At 44.3% G+C, this 16,416-nt stretch overlaps 1 protein-coding gene across 1 annotated transcript in view; it reads right to left on the bottom strand.

Annotated features, from left to right (window-relative positions):
• The window catches only part of Mroh8 (maestro heat like repeat family member 8), a 24,666-nt gene extending 10,724 nt beyond the window's left edge, over positions 1 to 13,942 (bottom strand). Inside the window, exons 1-10 of the mRNA XM_028782026.1 lie at positions 13,856 to 13,942; positions 11,769 to 11,921; positions 9,841 to 10,001; positions 8,576 to 8,711; positions 6,662 to 6,852; positions 5,912 to 6,046; positions 5,194 to 5,308; positions 4,750 to 4,890; positions 3,401 to 3,565; positions 2,301 to 2,456 (exon numbers count right to left, since the gene is read on the bottom strand). Coding sequence (XP_028637859.1) covers positions 2,301 to 2,456; positions 3,401 to 3,565; positions 4,750 to 4,890; positions 5,194 to 5,308; positions 5,912 to 6,046; positions 6,662 to 6,852; positions 8,576 to 8,711; positions 9,841 to 10,001; positions 11,769 to 11,921; positions 13,856 to 13,942 — 1,440 coding nt within the window. The remainder of the gene's footprint in view (positions 1 to 2,300; positions 2,457 to 3,400; positions 3,566 to 4,749; positions 4,891 to 5,193; positions 5,309 to 5,911; positions 6,047 to 6,661; positions 6,853 to 8,575; positions 8,712 to 9,840; positions 10,002 to 11,768; positions 11,922 to 13,855) is intronic.
• Between the last annotated feature and the right edge of the window lie 2,474 nt (positions 13,943 to 16,416).

Genomic DNA, 16,416 nt, shown 5'->3' on the forward strand with positions numbered 1-16,416 from the left:
CACACACACACACACACACACACACACACACACACACACACACACACAAGCCAGGCATTGATGGCACACACCTGTAACCCCAGTACTTGGGAGGGAGAGGCAGGACAATCAAGTCTATCCAGGATCAAATATTCAAGTCCACCCAGGCTTGGCTACATAGAAAGTTTGAGACCAGCTTGAACTACCAGTGACCCTGTGCCCAAACAGAAAGCACAAAAGAGAGGTGAGGGAAAGGAAAGAGAGAGGAAGAGGGAAAGGAAGGGAAGGAACTACTGCAGGAATGATAAAAATTTACTACAGGATGACAGGTCTTTGGGGACTTTGGGAACAAGTGTATGATGTGTTTGTTTTATTTTTTAGAGCTGAAGTAGCATTGATTATGTCCTAACTCAGTTAACACCAGCTCTCTGCTCAGACTCCCCCCGTGAAGAGCTTGAATTAGAAGTTGTTCAAGTTTGTATGAAAATAAGCTCAGAGCCTTGGCAGCTCTGCATCTTTCCTGATTGCCAAGGGATGTCAGACTGGGATGAGATGAGCTATTAATGCCTCTATGAACCTGTAAGCCACAAATATTTGCTTCCTATATAGAAAGGGTTTTAGTGCTGTGAACAGACACCATGACCAAGGCAACTCTTATAAGGATAACATTTAACTGACTAGCTTACAGGTTCAGAGATTCAGTCCATTATCATCAAGGCAGGAGGATGGCAGCATCCAGGTAGGCATGGTGCAGGAGGAGCTGAGAGCTCTACATCTTCATCTGAAGGCTGCTAGGAGAAGACTGGCTTCCAAGCAGCTAGGATGAGGGTTTTAAGCCCACACCCACAGTGACATACCTACTCCAACAAGGTTACACCTCCTAATAGTGCCACTCCCTGGCCAAGCATATACAAACCATCACACTTCCCCATCACCTAGTTGACAAAGTCTGAGCTATACTTTACTGGGGTCTGAAATGTTTCTTGGAACTCATGGTGTAGACCAGGCTGCCCTCGAACTCAAAGAGATGCACCTGCCTCTGCCTCCTGAGTGTAAAATTAAAGGTATATGCCACCACTGCTGGCTCCTTGTAAGCTTTTAAGTTTGACTTTCATTTTTGTGTAGGGGAGGGGGGCACAAAGAACGAGCTACAAAATTCTTCCAGAATCCTTGTGGTCTGACCTTTCCTCCTTTGGAGGATACGTCTGGTGATCACAGTTAGCATAGAGGACTGAGCAAGCTTATAGACTAGTGCATGCCTGCGTGCGTGCGTGTATATTACTGTACTGGGAGTTCTAGGATCTCTCTTTTTTTTTGTTTTTTGTTTTTTCAAGACAGGGTTTCCCTGTGTAGCCCTGGCTGTCCTGGAACTCACTCTGTAGACCAGGCTGGCCTCGAACTCAGAAATCCGCCTGCCTCTGCCTCCCAAGTGCTGGGATTAAAGGCATGCGCCACCACCGCCCGGCCAAATTCTAGGATCTCATATGTGCTAGGTAAACACTCTACCACTGAGCTAATGTTTCCAGCCTCTTTATTTTATTTCTATTTTAAAATTTTTTATGTCTGTCTGTCTGTCTGTCTGTCTGTCTGCCTACATACCTGTCTATCTCCCTGTTTTCCTCTCTCCATGTGTGTTTCAGGAATTAGTTCCTCTCTTTTCACATGTGGGTTCCAGGAATCAAATTCAAGTTGTCAGGTGTGGCAGCAGGTAGATTTACCAGCTGACTCATCTTGCCAGCCCTACTTTTCTACTTTGAAACAAGATCTTACTAAGTCTGCATTGGCCTCGAACTTGAAAGCCTCCTGTCTCGGCCTCCCAAGCAGCTGAGATTACAGATCTGTGTACTATGCCCAGCCTGAACAGACTTGTTAATATTCCTTACATGAAAACCACAATTCTTACAGCAAAACCCTTAGAAGGCATAGGAGAAATTAAGTCTCCAGATGGTCTAGCTAGGTTACTCTTTCTAACTTAATTCAAACATGTTACATGTCTCAAGGCCATGGGGTAGTCCTTGAAAGAAAAGAGTATGTTTGTCATTAACATTGAGTTTGTTGAGTTGTGTGCTATATACTTCTGTGCCAAACTACAAAGTGATAATACACAGGTTGCCTCCCAAGATCATATTTTACTACACAGAAATTAAGAGTTTAATTTCCCACTGTTAACTCAGGGAAATAACTGAAATGTAGTTTTGTGCCAGAGGACATAAGGAGCAAGAATGTGACACAAAGCCTGTGCCTTCAAAGATATAAACTCTTATTTTCAGGACTGGATTTAAATTTAGAGTTATTCATGGCTGAAAAGAACTTGACATTACCTTAGCTATTTCATCATTTTCATCCTGAGAAAACAGAAGTAGTGGGACTAAGCTTTCCAGGACTCGATCTTCCACGCTCTTCTTTTCTGTGTGTTTCACAGCCTTTATGGAGGCTCCAAAAAGAATCATGGAGAAACGGTGAACATCGTGTCTCACCTAAGATGGAGGGTTCACAAGGAAACAGCTCACTGATCTTGCTCATACTAGCTTATCAGAATCCCAAGGAGTCTGTACATCAATCTTAACATGAAATGATCTAACTGCATGCAGTTGAGGGCAAGAAATGAACTACAGAGGGAGACAGCAAGACCTGTGTTTGGTACCCTTGTTCTCTGAACTCTATGAGCAAGAAATGGAGTCATTCTGCCTGTGCTTGAAAAAGCTTGTACCCAATACTGCTATTTCACATAAGCTCTACTGCTGACATTCAAAGCCCTAACTTTAGCATATCCTGAGGATATCTGTCATTGTGTTCTATGTTCTTCGTTTAAAAAAATCTTTGTGATCTGAGACAAGGATGTAAGTATAATCCATCATTTTGACCCATTTCTTTACTCCCTTCCTCCCTCCTTTCCTTCCTTCCATCTTTCCTTCTTTTCCTTTTTCTCTTTTCCTCTTCCTCTTCTTTCTCTTCCTCCTCTTCCTCCTCCTCCTTTTCCTCCTCTTGTTCCATGTCCTATACAAAACAAATTCTTTCCCCTCCTACAAAGCATGGTCTTGGTAAGTCTCTCAAGATTTTTGTTGTTTGTTTTTTAAGACAGGGTTTCTCTGTGTAGCCCTGTATGTCCTGGACCAGGATGTCCTAGAAATCAGAGATTCCTCTACCTCTGCCTCTCAAGGACTAGGATTAAAGGTGTGTGCCACCACCACCAGGCTATGTCTTAAGATTTTTTAAGTCTGAAGAACAAAAAACATCAGTCCAGAAAAACAGAACATCACAGGTTATCTGATAGGGGCCTGAGCATGAAAATCTCAATGGCCTCTAAAAATAAAAAATTCTATCCTATACGTAAAATAAAATGGCCTCAATACTGTCTCAATATCTACTTGCTAGTAGATACCCACCCTCTAGGGAAGAATTTTTTCTTTCATTGTCTTACATCACCAAATAAGGAAAGCAGAGTCTTCATCATAATAGCCAAGGTGGTGGAGTCCAACATCGTGACAAGCTGTAGGAGTATCTGGATGGCCAACAAAATGATCCTTTCATCGGTCTCATGTAGGCTATTTAAGATGCATGGTAGCAGGTTTTTGATGTCTTCTCTCTGTGTCCAAAAACAGCCATGACCTCCTGTCCTGGGAGCACACTTTCTAATTCTTAATGGAGGGGTCCCACCTGACTCCTTAAGTAACTCTGGCTAGTCAGGACAGAGAAGTGGTAAAGAGGTAGTCAAGCCTTCTCATTATTATGGTCACACCTGATACATAGAGGAGGGGGAGGAGCTGTTGGGAAGTGCTTGGCAGAGCAGAGGTGGGACTGGGTCCAGGAGTGCCAGGGATACACCCTTGACTTTACTTTAAGGACAAGCTCTCCCAACACAAAAGACATGGAATGGCCAGCTCTGGACACAGTGAGTTCTCCAGCCTGAAGGTATTCAGACAAGCTTGATACCCCCTTGATGGGAATTCAACACTATTTGACTGAAGATCTTTAAACATCCTTCCCATCTTTGTTCCTACAAGGAAGCAGTCTCCAGATTTTAAAAATATGTAAGTCTGTGTATATATATTTAAATAAGTAGAATAATCAAATCTTCATGCATACAACCAACCAGAGTTAGCATATACTAGCGTTTGTCATTTATGTTCCATATATGCATGTATATTTTTTTATAAAATAAATATATCTCAAGTGACCAAAAGCCTCAGGGTTACTGCTGACTGAACTTTCTGTTTTTTCAGACAGTTTCTCTGTGTAGCCTGGGCTGTCCTGGAACTCACTCTCTTAGACCAGGCTGGCCTTGAACTCACTGAGATCCTGAGTACTAGGACTAATGGTGTGTGCAGCCACTGCCAGGCTGAGGCATAGTTTCCTAATGAGTCATGTGGAAAATAAGCTTTCTTTCATCATGAGTGACAGTTAGCTCTGTCTTAGATGATAAATATCCTGGGAGTATCCAAGAATGTCACAGGGCAACATGGTGGATGGCATCACTGGGCATCTGGATGTTTTATACTGTGTTCTAATAACAAGCATACCTCTCCCCCCAAAAAATTCAAGTTTCAAAGCATTATGAATATTTGGACTTTTAAAATTATTCAATTTTTAATAGTACCCACTTAACTTCTCGGTATAAAGTGAGAACAGTACAAGTGGATATACAGTGTAAAGAGTCCACCACATTCAACCCTGTTCAACATTCCCTATGCTCCTCCTCCCTGAGCCTCTTGGGTATATTCAGGGTTGTTCTATTATTAGCTAGGAAAGCAGTGTCTGAGGGCCTTTTACCATCTCCCGGTGTCTGATAAGATTGCACAGTCCCCTCAGTCCGAGGATCCTGAAGAGCTTACTCTCTTCATTCAGCCAGGTTTTCAGGCGGACAGTAGAGTATAACCTGGGCAGTCTCCTGGCCAGCGGACTCTTAAGGAGCTGAAAGAACCCAAAAATCAGCCAAGAAATTACCTTGAAGTTCTTTTTCCCTGGAGGGAGCTACCTTCCCAACAACTCTACATTCCTTTGAAATCATCAAGTGGCTGCACAGAGTGAGGCTGGGGCAGGAACAAAAAGACTGTGCCAATGGTGAGAGCAAAGAATCTCCAAAGGAGTGAATGGAAATAACATATCTACTGCAAACCTAGAGTGGACCCCAGCCTGACCCTCATGGATACAGCTTAGAAAAGAGGTTCCTTTGCTTTCTAGGCTTCCTGAATCCAGTACCCACAGGGCCCTTACCTCCACAAAAAAGCCTGCAGATGTGAGTTTATGTTTGTCATTCCCTCGGTTAATCAAAGGGACCAGCAAGTACATGATCTTAGATGCAAAGAGGCGACTTCTTTCCATCAGGGCACTGTAAAACACATCAACAGAAAACTCTCAGAGATGTTTCCATGCAGATGGGCTTTCCCAGGGCCGGGCCCTCCAAAGATTTTCTGTTGCTTCAAGTATTCAAGAGGGCATGACAGGGGCAAGACTTTTGACATTTTTTCCTGGTTAATTTACAGATATTATAGCTAAGCATGATGGTGCACACCTTTAATCCCAGTACCTGGGAGACAGAGGCAGGAGGGTCACTATGAGTTTGAGGTTAGTCTGGTGTACAGAGAGAGTTCCAGACCAGAAACATAGTGAAACCTTGAATCAAAAAATTACAGATATTAGGCCAGGGTATGATGGGGCATGTGCCTTTAATCCCAGCACCTGGGAGTCAGAGACAGGAGGGTCTCTGAGTTCGAGTCTAGCCTGGTCTACAAAGGGAGTTTCAGGACAGCCAGGACTGTTACACAGAGAAAACCTGTCTCAGAAAAAAAAATGGGAGAGAGAAAAAGGAAAAAATACAAATATTATATACTCTGCTATGGTTTTAGTTACTGTGTTTTTTTTTTTTTAAAGAAAAAGATAAAACAGTGCTGCTTAGAGGAGGGGATGAATGTGTTAGAAAAGGAATTCTCACTTTGCAAGGAGAAACACTCCCTGAAGATGGCCTTCTCCCTTCAGAAGGGTCCATCCACCGTTCTTTTCCATGATGCTGAATTCCTGCCAGCACAGTGTTCTGAGGAGGAGAGTCTTTGTAGCTTGTATGGCGAAGCTAAGTTGGGCAAACACAAGTATAGGTAGAGACAATAGCCCTGCTGCTGCTCAATGGGACGAGCCAATGGTTGGCCTGCTACTCAACAAGACGGCCAGTGACTACACTGGAACCCAGTCCTTTCCAGAGTTCTTAAAGATGCTTCATGTTCTAATAACTGGAAAGGCCCTCTACATAAATTCTCAGCCTAAAGAAATTTAGCCTGATTTTGTTTCTCAAGGAGATCTATAATTTAGGAACTTATTTGGGGGTACTAAATGAATATCCATTGCATTTTTAAAAAATATTTATTTATTATTTTTATTTTGTGTGTGAGTTGCCCTGCATTTCTATGTATCACATGCATGCAGTACCCACGTAGGCCAGAAGACAGTGTTAGATCCCCTAGAACTAGAGTCACAGACAGATGCAAGCCGTCATGTAGGTGCTGGAAACTGAACCTGGGTCCTCTGCAAGGGCAGCCAGTGGCCTTAACCCTTAAACCATCCAGGGTGCTTGCCTTGAGGATTGTAGACCTATGCTCACTCACAGTTGGGACCACATCTATCCTTGAGACTACTACAGTGCCCAGGACTCAGTAAGCTTTCAGATCAACGAAATCACAACCAGCAATACCACAAAGGTGTAACCTCCGTTGGTATTTCCTGCTCTGCATACAGGCCACTTGGGATGCTGACATCAGACATGGTGAGGCCGATGCTGTGGTGAATCTGGATGAGCAGTGTCATCAAAAGCTGAGGAAAGAGTCGGAATGCAGCTGCTCGAAGTTTGTTTCCCATAAGCACCTCATAAAGGGCATCTGTTACCTGTGGCAGAAAAGGCACAGGGGAGAACTGAGTGCCTGGTGGTCCTAACCCCCTGCATCACCATCCACTTACAGAGCAGCAGTGGTAACTGGTAGAGGGAATCAGGATCCTTAGGTGACAAATAATAACTCAGAAAAGGATCCATTGTTAATAAAATGCTCTCATTCTTCCGTAAGACAAATGCAAAGTCTTGCTGATAAAGGTATGGCCAGTGCAACATTGTTTCACCTGCCAGCTGGCTGGAAAGGAGACTCTCAAGTCCCACCCACGTCTCCTGTATCACAGTCTGCATTGTCTGTCTGCAACGCACATATATTTGCTCTAACTTCTAAAACTTCACTAATATAACATTTCAGAATTCTTTTTTTTTGTTTGTTTGTTTTTTGTTTTTCGAGACAGGGTTTCTCTGTGTAGTCCTGGCTGTCCTGGAACTCACTCTGGAGACCAGGCTGTCCTCGAACTCAGAAATCCGCCTGCCTCTGCCTCCCAAGTGCTGGGATTAAAGGCGTGCGCCACCACCGCCCGGCATTTCAGAATTCTTGAAAGGCATAAATTCATAAGAAAAGAGAGAAACAGAGTAGACAATAGCAAATTAGAAGTGCTGGAAGAAATCTGGAAGCTTAAAATACTATGGCAATAACCTGGACTAGACAAAGGGGAGCCGAAAAGTAGTAGGGAAGAGACTGGTGAGAAGCACAGCCTGCGGGGGGGGGGGGGGCGGGCCCCAGGGGGGAGCGGAATCCCAGCACTTGGAAAGCCAAAGCAGGAGGTCCGAAGTCACCCTTCTTTATTTCGAGGAACATTTCGAGGCCAGTCGGAGCTATTTGAGAAGCTGCTTTAAACAAAACAAAACAAAACAAAAAACCCAAAACCATATATACTGATAGAAAGCAGTTACTGTGTGCACAGAGGCCAGAAGTTTTCAGCAACCCTCTGGACTTTCTGTATAGTTTTGCTGTGAACATAAGACTGCTCTAAAAAGTATCGTTCTAAAAGGAAGACTGGGTGGAGAAACATCAAATATACACATGCACAGGTATTTCTAGAAACTTCATTAGTGAGATAGAACAGTTGTGAGCTAAGAAATTTATTCTATGTATCAGTGTTAAGTTTTGTTGGTTTTCCTTTTGGAAAAAAAATCAAATGTTGCCCAGATTAGGTGACAGAGACTGTACATGACCTGTGAGCCCTAAAAAAAAATGTATTGCCTACAAGGCCTGAAACATCCTTTTTGATAGACAGCTTTACGACTGCTAATTAAAAAGGCCACTGTTAGGTGGGCGGTGGTGGCGCACGCCTTTAATCCCAGCACTTGAGAGGCAGAGGCAGGAGGATTTCTGAGTTTGAGGCCAGCCTGGTCTACAGAGTGAGTTCTAGGACAGCCAGGGCTATACAGAGAAACCCTGTCTCGAAAAACCAAAAAAAAAAAAAAAAAAAAAAAAAGCCATTGTTTTCTAGTCTATGTATTATTACATTAAAACATTTTTTTCTTCATAAGTTTAGATTATGTTAGGTAATTTTTAAAGGATAAAAGTAGGAATGTTCACACTGTATTATACCCTGCCATACTCCAGCTCCCTCCAGGCCAGAGCCAATGCAGAGATACACACAGCTTTACAGATGAGTGTTAGAAAGACAGTGAAAATATCACCCATTTGATAGAGTCAGTCATCCTCAAAGGGGAGCATCCTGTGCTGACATGATAGGGCAGAGAAACGCTTACAGCGACAGCCACATAGGCCATCTTCTCCTGAGTGGGTCCCTCATGGCATTTCTGCAGCTTCCTCAGGAGCCTCCATAGGACCCAGGTCGTGTTGGACAGCTCTATCTCCAGAGTTCTCCACAATTCAGCCAAATGCCTACAAATCCCAGAATAGCAAACATCACAAAAAGGCCTTCCCAGGCCTCCCATGACCACAACTTTCTTAGGTTCCATTTGGAATCCAGCCTCTCTGTGAGAGGTTTTCCTCTGCTCAGTTCTTCAGGTATCAGTAGACTTAGCACCTGGCAGCGAGTCCGGAACTGAGCTCTTACTGGCCCACAGCCAGTCATAACTGAGTCCTATGCAAGCTTACCAGTGTCTCTGCTTCCCATCACATGGGTTTGCTCCAGCTACCTCTCACCATTCACCTTGGCTGGAGAAACGAGGGACTTTGGTCACCCTGGACAGTCCACACCATTTTCTGAAGCCAGAGGCCTTTTCTCCAGCTCTCCCACGACTGTCACTTCCCTTAAAGAGAAGCCCCAGTGGGGTCTCTTCTGTCAGGCTTCCTGCTGCTTCTCCATGCTTCCCACCAGTTCCTACAATGCTTAAATTTTTCTTGTTACAGGTTTCCTCAGTATGCCACACACTGGTTAGTGCTTTGCGTGTGCTCCTCTGAAGGCAGGGGTCATGTCTGGATCCCTCAGAACCTTCACAGAAGGCATTCAAAGACACACCTATTCCATCCAGTCTGTGGTCCTCGTATGTGAAAAACATCAGCTCCGAATAAACAAACAAATAAATAAACCTCTGAGCCTACTTAGATTTCAAAGGAACGTGTAATTTCTCAAAAATTTTTTACAAATTTAACATCACAGCTAAGGGCAGCCTGAGAAAAATATTGGGACTTAGTCTCAAAATGAAACTGTCTAATAGCAATCTCAATGTAGGGCCTGAGAGTCAGATAAACACTGTGAAGCAATGTGACCCAAGGTCTTATACGGTGCTGGGGTCATACTGCTGTTGCTTCTCTCTCTCTCTCTCTCTCTCTCTCTCTCTCTCTCTCTCTCTCTCCCCCCCCTCCCCCTCCCCCTCCCCCTCTCTTGTTTCTCTTTCTTCACAACTAACATTTTGAAGAATCCAGTCCATTGTCCTTTAGAATACCCTCCTTAGGTGCCAGTCTTATCCACTCCCCTCTACAGGCGTCTCATTAGCAACCATGTTTTGCTGTACTTGGAAATGGGTTGTGGACCCAGTAACACAGAAGCTGAGCAAGGTTCTGTTACCTGTCATACGGGACTGGATGACATAAAAGGTGGCTGAGTACTGTATCTGTGTACTTAGGTCTGGAGACAAACAAACTCACGGTATTTATGATTTGTTGCCGGACACTGGTCAGGGTGATTATTGACAGCCGGGCACAGATCACGCCTATTATTTCTGGCACCTGAAGAGGAAAAAGACATCATTAAGACCTTAATCCTGCAGGACAATTATAGATTTTTTTGTAGCCTCTTCTGAAAGGTGAGGGGATAGAAGACAAAATATTTCTGAATTTGTAAAGTTTAGAACGCTAAAGGTTCAGTTTGCTACTAAAGCACTTGCCTAGTTGTGGTGTTGAGCACTGAACCCAGGATTTTGTGCATGGCCCAGTGCCCCTTCATATTCACTCTTAAGAAAACTGTGAGCAGTACAAAATGCCAGGCATTCCTCAAGTCTCACTCTCTTCCTCGGAAATAACTACACTTACACATTTAGCTCTTTCTGTATCTTTCTATGTCAATCCATTAAATGTTTTTTTAAGCAAAGTTTTGCTTAGTAGCCTGGCCTGGCAAGGAATCCACTATGTAACTCAAGCCAGCCATACCCTCTGATCTTGTCTCATCTTTCCAAGTACAGGGATTATAGGTGCACAACACCACACCCATGACTGTCCTTTTTACTAAAAAGAATTATTGTTGTGCTTATGTAAGGGCTGCTCACATGCCATGGCGTGTATATATGGAGTCAGAGGACAGTACTGTCCTCTTTTTCCACCAGGATATCTGGGGATTGAACTCAGGTCATCAAGCTTGGGCAGCAATCCCTGTCTTGTAGAGCCATCTCACTGGGCCTGGCTCTGTCCTTTTGTATTTTAGATGATAAATTAAATTATTTCTTTCCCTTGTTGTTTCTTGAAGTGTGAGCTTTAACTATATCTAGGTAGGTTCTCTTGTTGCTGGAAAAAGCTGATCTCCTTTCAGAGCCACTCTGGCTGTCTTCTGTCTTAACTTGCTTGACAGCTTTAGTTTATCAGAATTTGCACTGAATTCCAACCTCATACTCATAAAGACCATCTCCCCAGAGAAATCCTGTCCTCTGGTAAATACATTTGAGAGAGGAGAGAGAGACTCATGTGTGTATATATATGTGTGTGTGTGTAAGCATATACCCATGTGTGTGTGCACTTGTGGAGCCCAGAGATTTATGTGAAAGATGTCTTTCTTATATTTTTGTTTGTGAACCAAGCCTTTAATGGTTGGGCCATCTCTCCAGCCCAAATGATCACTCTCTACCTTATTTTTTGAAACACGATCTCACTCTCAATCTCTTTCTTTTAAAGATTTATTTATTTATTTATTTATTTATTTATTTATTTAATGTGAGTACATTGCCGTTGTCTTCATGCACACAGAAGAGGAGAAGAGGGCATACGATCCCATTATAGATGGTTGTGGTCTACCATGTGGTTGCTGGGGATTGAACATGGGGAAGAGTAGTTGCTCTTACTGCTGAGCCATCTCTCTAGCTCTGAGACAAGATCTCTTTAATCAACCTGGACTTCACCTTTTCAGCTAGACTTGCTGACCAGCACGCTCTGAGATTTTGCCTAGCTCCACCTCCTGGCCCTAGAGTTACAGATGCTCAGGATTGAAACTGGGTTTTCACGTGGGTGCAGGGATCTAACCACACAACCTCACGCTTGTAAAACATTTTACCACTGAGCTATTTCCATAGTCCCACACCTTAACTTTTAAACCTCCCTTGTTTGGTATAGAGCTGGTGAGTACATACTTACTGAATAAAGAACTGTTTGTGGGCAGCAGAAGGCACCTTTGGTCCTGTCCCTGCTAGCGCCTGTTCTCAGCTGGTATGTGAAGGGGACAGCAGGTATGGGGGAGGGAGTGTAGGGCTCGCTGCTATCACAAACCCAGAAAATGGCTTGTGCTTTTACCTTTTCAAACCGAGCCTCTGCACTCTTCACCAAAGTTATCAGCAACTCTCCTGCTGTTTGCTGGATACAGGGATGTGGCAGACTCTTCAGGCTGTCCAATACAGTCATTATAAACTGGCCGAGCTCCTGAGAATCAAGGAAAACTTCAAAAACCTGCAACGATTTAGGAAAAATAAACTTTCAAGATGTATGGTATGGACTAGGACTATAACTCAGTGTTTGCCTAGTGTTCGCAATTCCTCTAGACTCCGCCCAACAGTTACCTAGCAACAGCTTGCATCTCTGCCTCCAAGTATAGGCCAGGAGCCAGGCATAAAAGACTTCTCTCTCTCTCTCTCTCTCTCTCTCTCTCTCTCTCTCTCTCTCTCCACCTCCTACTCTCTTCCTCTCTTCTTCACGTGTCCTCAACCACCTCATCCCCTCTTCTTCTCTCCTCTCTCTCTCTGTCCTTCATTGTTCCCCTTTCTCTGTTTCCTAGGTCCCTGCTCCACTCCGCGCCTCCCTTCCCCTAATAAACTTCCTTCTGTACTAGCCCTATAGCATGGCTGATTCCTCAGGGGGAACACCTTGGCAGGGCCCGCTGGGGTGCTCCTTCCTGCCCCACATACTATCATGTTTTATAAAACACAGCACCTAGGATGTACAAAGTTCACAGAGAAGAGAGGGACAGGGAGGGAGAGCTGTACAATCTATTACTGGCTTATTGAGTGTGACAGCTGTGATTCTCTGTAGTCAACTTGGTTACATCTGGAATTAACTAAAACCCAAGCAGCTGGGTACATCTGTATCTTAGTCAGGGTTTCTATTCCTGCACAAACATCATGACCAAGAAGCAAGTTGGGGAGGAAAGGGTTTATTCAGCTTACACTTCCACATTGCTGTTCATCACCAAAGGAAGTCAGTCAGGACTGGAACTCAAGCAGGTCAGGAAGCAGGAGCTGATGCAGAGGCCATGGAGGGATGTTACTTACTGACTTGCTTCCCCTGGCTTGCTCAGCTTGCTTTCTTATAGAACCCAAGACTACCAGCCCAGGGATGGCACCACCCAATGGGCCCTCTCACCCTTGATCACTAATGAGAAAATGCCTTACAGCTGGATCTCATGGAGGCATTTCCTCAAGGGAGGCTCCATTCTTTGTGATAACTCCAGCTTGTGTTAAGTTGACACACAAAACCAGCCAATACAACCTGTGAGGGATTTTTTTTTCTTATCTTTTTTCCCAGCATAATCCTTTTATTGATTTTGGGGATTTCACATAATGCTTTCAATCATACTGACTTCCCAGTCCTCTCAGCTCTGCCCTCCATCCTTACCACATTTTTAAGAGTTCTCTTCATTGGCTTCCTGTCTAGCTGTTACTTTTTGAGAGGTAGAGTGGGCTAGAGATAGCGGTTGTCACAGAAGCCTTCTGTGACTCCTTTTAACTGTGAATTTGCAGACATCGATACCAATGCAAAGGTACCTTTCTTGTCATTTACAGTAAGTGGGAGCATGGACCACAGATATCCATCCACATAGCCTCCAGTGTCAACATGGCCCATGGACCTCAACATGGTCTCTGACCAAAACTCAGACCATGAAAAGCAAAACAGCCCTCTACAGCAGCATGGATCACAGACACTATATGACCCTTGGTAGCAGCATAGGCTGTGGACATCAATGTGGACTCAGGGGCATAGGCCACAGACACCAATATAGTTCCCAGTGGCAGTCTGGCCAATGAATATCAGCATGGTTTAGAGGCAGTACAGACCATGGACATCCACAGGGCCTCCATTGGCAGCGCAGATCTTGGGGCTCAACCTTGTCTCCAACCATAGCTAAGACTATAGACATCAATATAGACCTCAGCTGAAGCACAGATTATAGACATCGGTGTGGCTTCAGATGGTGGCACTGACCATGGACATCCACCTGGCCTTCAGTGGTAACACAGGCCACAGAAAATAACATGGCCTCTGTCTGCAGCAGGACCACGGACCCCCAACATGGCCTTCAACAGCAGCACGGACCATTGACATCTACATGGGTTCAGGTGGCAGCACAGACTACAAACATCTGCATGACTTTTGATGGTAGTACGGACCATGGACATCAACTTGGCCCCTGGCTGCAGAAGGATCATAGACCCAACATGGCCCTCGATGGCAGCATGGCCCACAGATATCAGCATGGTCTCAGGTGGCAGTACAGACCAAGCACATCAACATGGCCTGCAGCAGCAATCTGGACCACAGACACTGTACTATTATAGACTATGGACATCTGCCTGCTCTCCTGTGGTAGCATGGGCCTCAAACATCAATATGGCCTCCATCAGCAGCCCAGACCATAGGTATCCACGTGAACTTCAGGCTACAACATGACCTGAGGTAACAGCATGGACCATGGATGCCAACATGGCCTCCAGAAGCAGCATGGACCATGGAGGTCTTTGGAAGAGGTCCAATTCAGAAAATGAACCTTTCTTCATTTTGGATGTCATGTTGTTGCTCAGAGACAGAATGATTGGCTGGACTGTATGTTCGGAGACAGAGTCTTCAAAAGCTTCAGGCTGCTGTACACCACCCTGCTGACCCTACTCAGCAACAACATGTTCCCCAACAATGACAGCCTTCTCTAAACCTGTCCTCAGTCTTGTCTCTAGCTCTGTCTCTCTCCATCCCAAACACCCCATTGCTCCAGCTCTTCTCTCTCTCCCACTTCTCCATCACAATTTGTTCAGTGCAGTGGCATTGGAAACTGCTGTGTGTCACACAGGATATTTTTTCCCCAAACAGTTATACATGAAAATATTCATTGCAATGAATATTCATCCATTCAAGTTGTTGGTCTGGTTTCTGGTTTCTGACACACCATAAATTCTGGACCATCACCAAGACTACTCTTGAGTATCCTGCTCTTGTCCAGAGTCACAGTGATCCTATGGCTAGGCTCCAGGCTGCTGCACACCTCCAAGCCCTCGATGTTTGCTACTCTGAGGCTCCATCGGCTCAACCTTTATGCTTGCATCCTGCACCACTACCTTTCAGTCTCCCTCCCAGTAGGGCAAGAAATATGGGCTACAGCCATGGTTTCATGGTGGGACCAGCTGGCAGGCATAGGACTGGCCCTATTCAGTAATGACCCCTGGCTCTGTAGGACCAGTCCCTCCACACATTTCAGCAGCTAGTAGATGGAGTAGATGTAAGGGTGGACAAAGTCATGAGCTGGATCTGGGGATTTGAGTTAGTCAGCCAAGACCTTTTGGGAAGGGATGTTTCTCTTAATTAAATCATTTGAAGTGGGAAGACCCAATTTAGCCTAGACATTTTGCAGTAGGAAGATCCACCATTAATCTGGGCCACATGTTCTGTTCCCTATTTGAAGAACATGAAAGAAGGAAGCTTTTGCTCTTTGTCTGATTGCTCTCACTCCAATAAGCTAGTCCAATTCCTTCACTGGCATTACAGTAATGGAAAGGGATGGAATGGATGGAATGGAAAGGAATGGAAAGAGATGGAATGGGATGGAACGGGATGGAACAGAAAGGAACGGAAATGGATGGAATGGAAAGGAATGGAATGGAATGGAATGGAATGGAATGGAATGGAATGGAATGGAATGGAAAGGGATGGAAAGGAATGGAAAGGAATGGAAAGGAATGGAAAGGAATGGAAACGAATAAATTGAAAGGAATGGAATTCAAATGAATGGAATGAAAAGCAAAAAAAGGAAACAAATGGAAAGTATAGAAATTAAATTGAAAAGAAAGGAATGGAAAGGAAAGGAATGGTGAGGAAAGGAAAAGAATGTAATGGAAAGAAATGAGATGGAATCAGATAGAATGGAATGGAATGGAATAAAAATGAGTGGAGTGGAGTGGAGTGGAGTGGAAGGGAGGGGAGGGGAGGGGAGTGTATAGAAGGGGAGGAGAGTCGAAGGGAGGGGAGGGGAGTTGAATGGAATGGAATGGAAAGAAAAGGAAAGGAAACAAAAGGAATGGAAAGGAATAGAAAGGAATGGAATGCAATGCAATGCAAGGGAATGGAGAGGAAAGGAAACTAAAGGAAAGGAAAGGAAGAGAAAGGAAAGGAAAGGAAAGGAATGGAAATGAGTGGATGGGATGGAGTGGAACGGAATGGAATGGAAATAAAAAGAATGGAATGGAAAGGAATGGAAAGGAAAGGAAAAAAAGGAATGGAAAGGATAGGAAATTAATGGAAAGGAAAGAAAAAATGAGAGGAAAGGAAAGGAAAAGTAAAGAAAGGAAAGGAAAGGAACAAAAGAAAAGGAATGGAAAGGAAAGGTAAGGAATGGAAAGGAAAGGTAAGGAATGGAAAGGAATAGAAATGATTGGAATGGAATGGAAAGGAAAGGAATGGAATGGAATGGAATGGAATGGAATGGAATGGAATGGAATGGAATGGAATGGAATGGAATGGAATGGAATGGAATGGAGAGGAATGGAAAGAAATGGAAAGGAATGGAAAGGAAAGCAAAAGAAGGCCGGGTGGTGGTGGCGCACGCCTTTAATCCCAGCACTTGGGAGGCAGAGGCAGGCGAATTTCTGAGTTCGAGGCCAGCCTGGTCTACAGAGTGAGCTCCAGGACAGCCCGGGCTATACAGAGAAACCCTGTCTCGAAAAACCAAAAAAAAAAAAAAAAA

This window comes from Grammomys surdaster, unplaced genomic scaffold (genome assembly GCF_004785775.1).
Source record: "Grammomys surdaster isolate TR1022 unplaced genomic scaffold, NIH_TR_1.0 677, whole genome shotgun sequence".
NCBI classification, from domain to species: Eukaryota; Metazoa; Chordata; class Mammalia; order Rodentia; family Muridae; genus Grammomys; species Grammomys surdaster.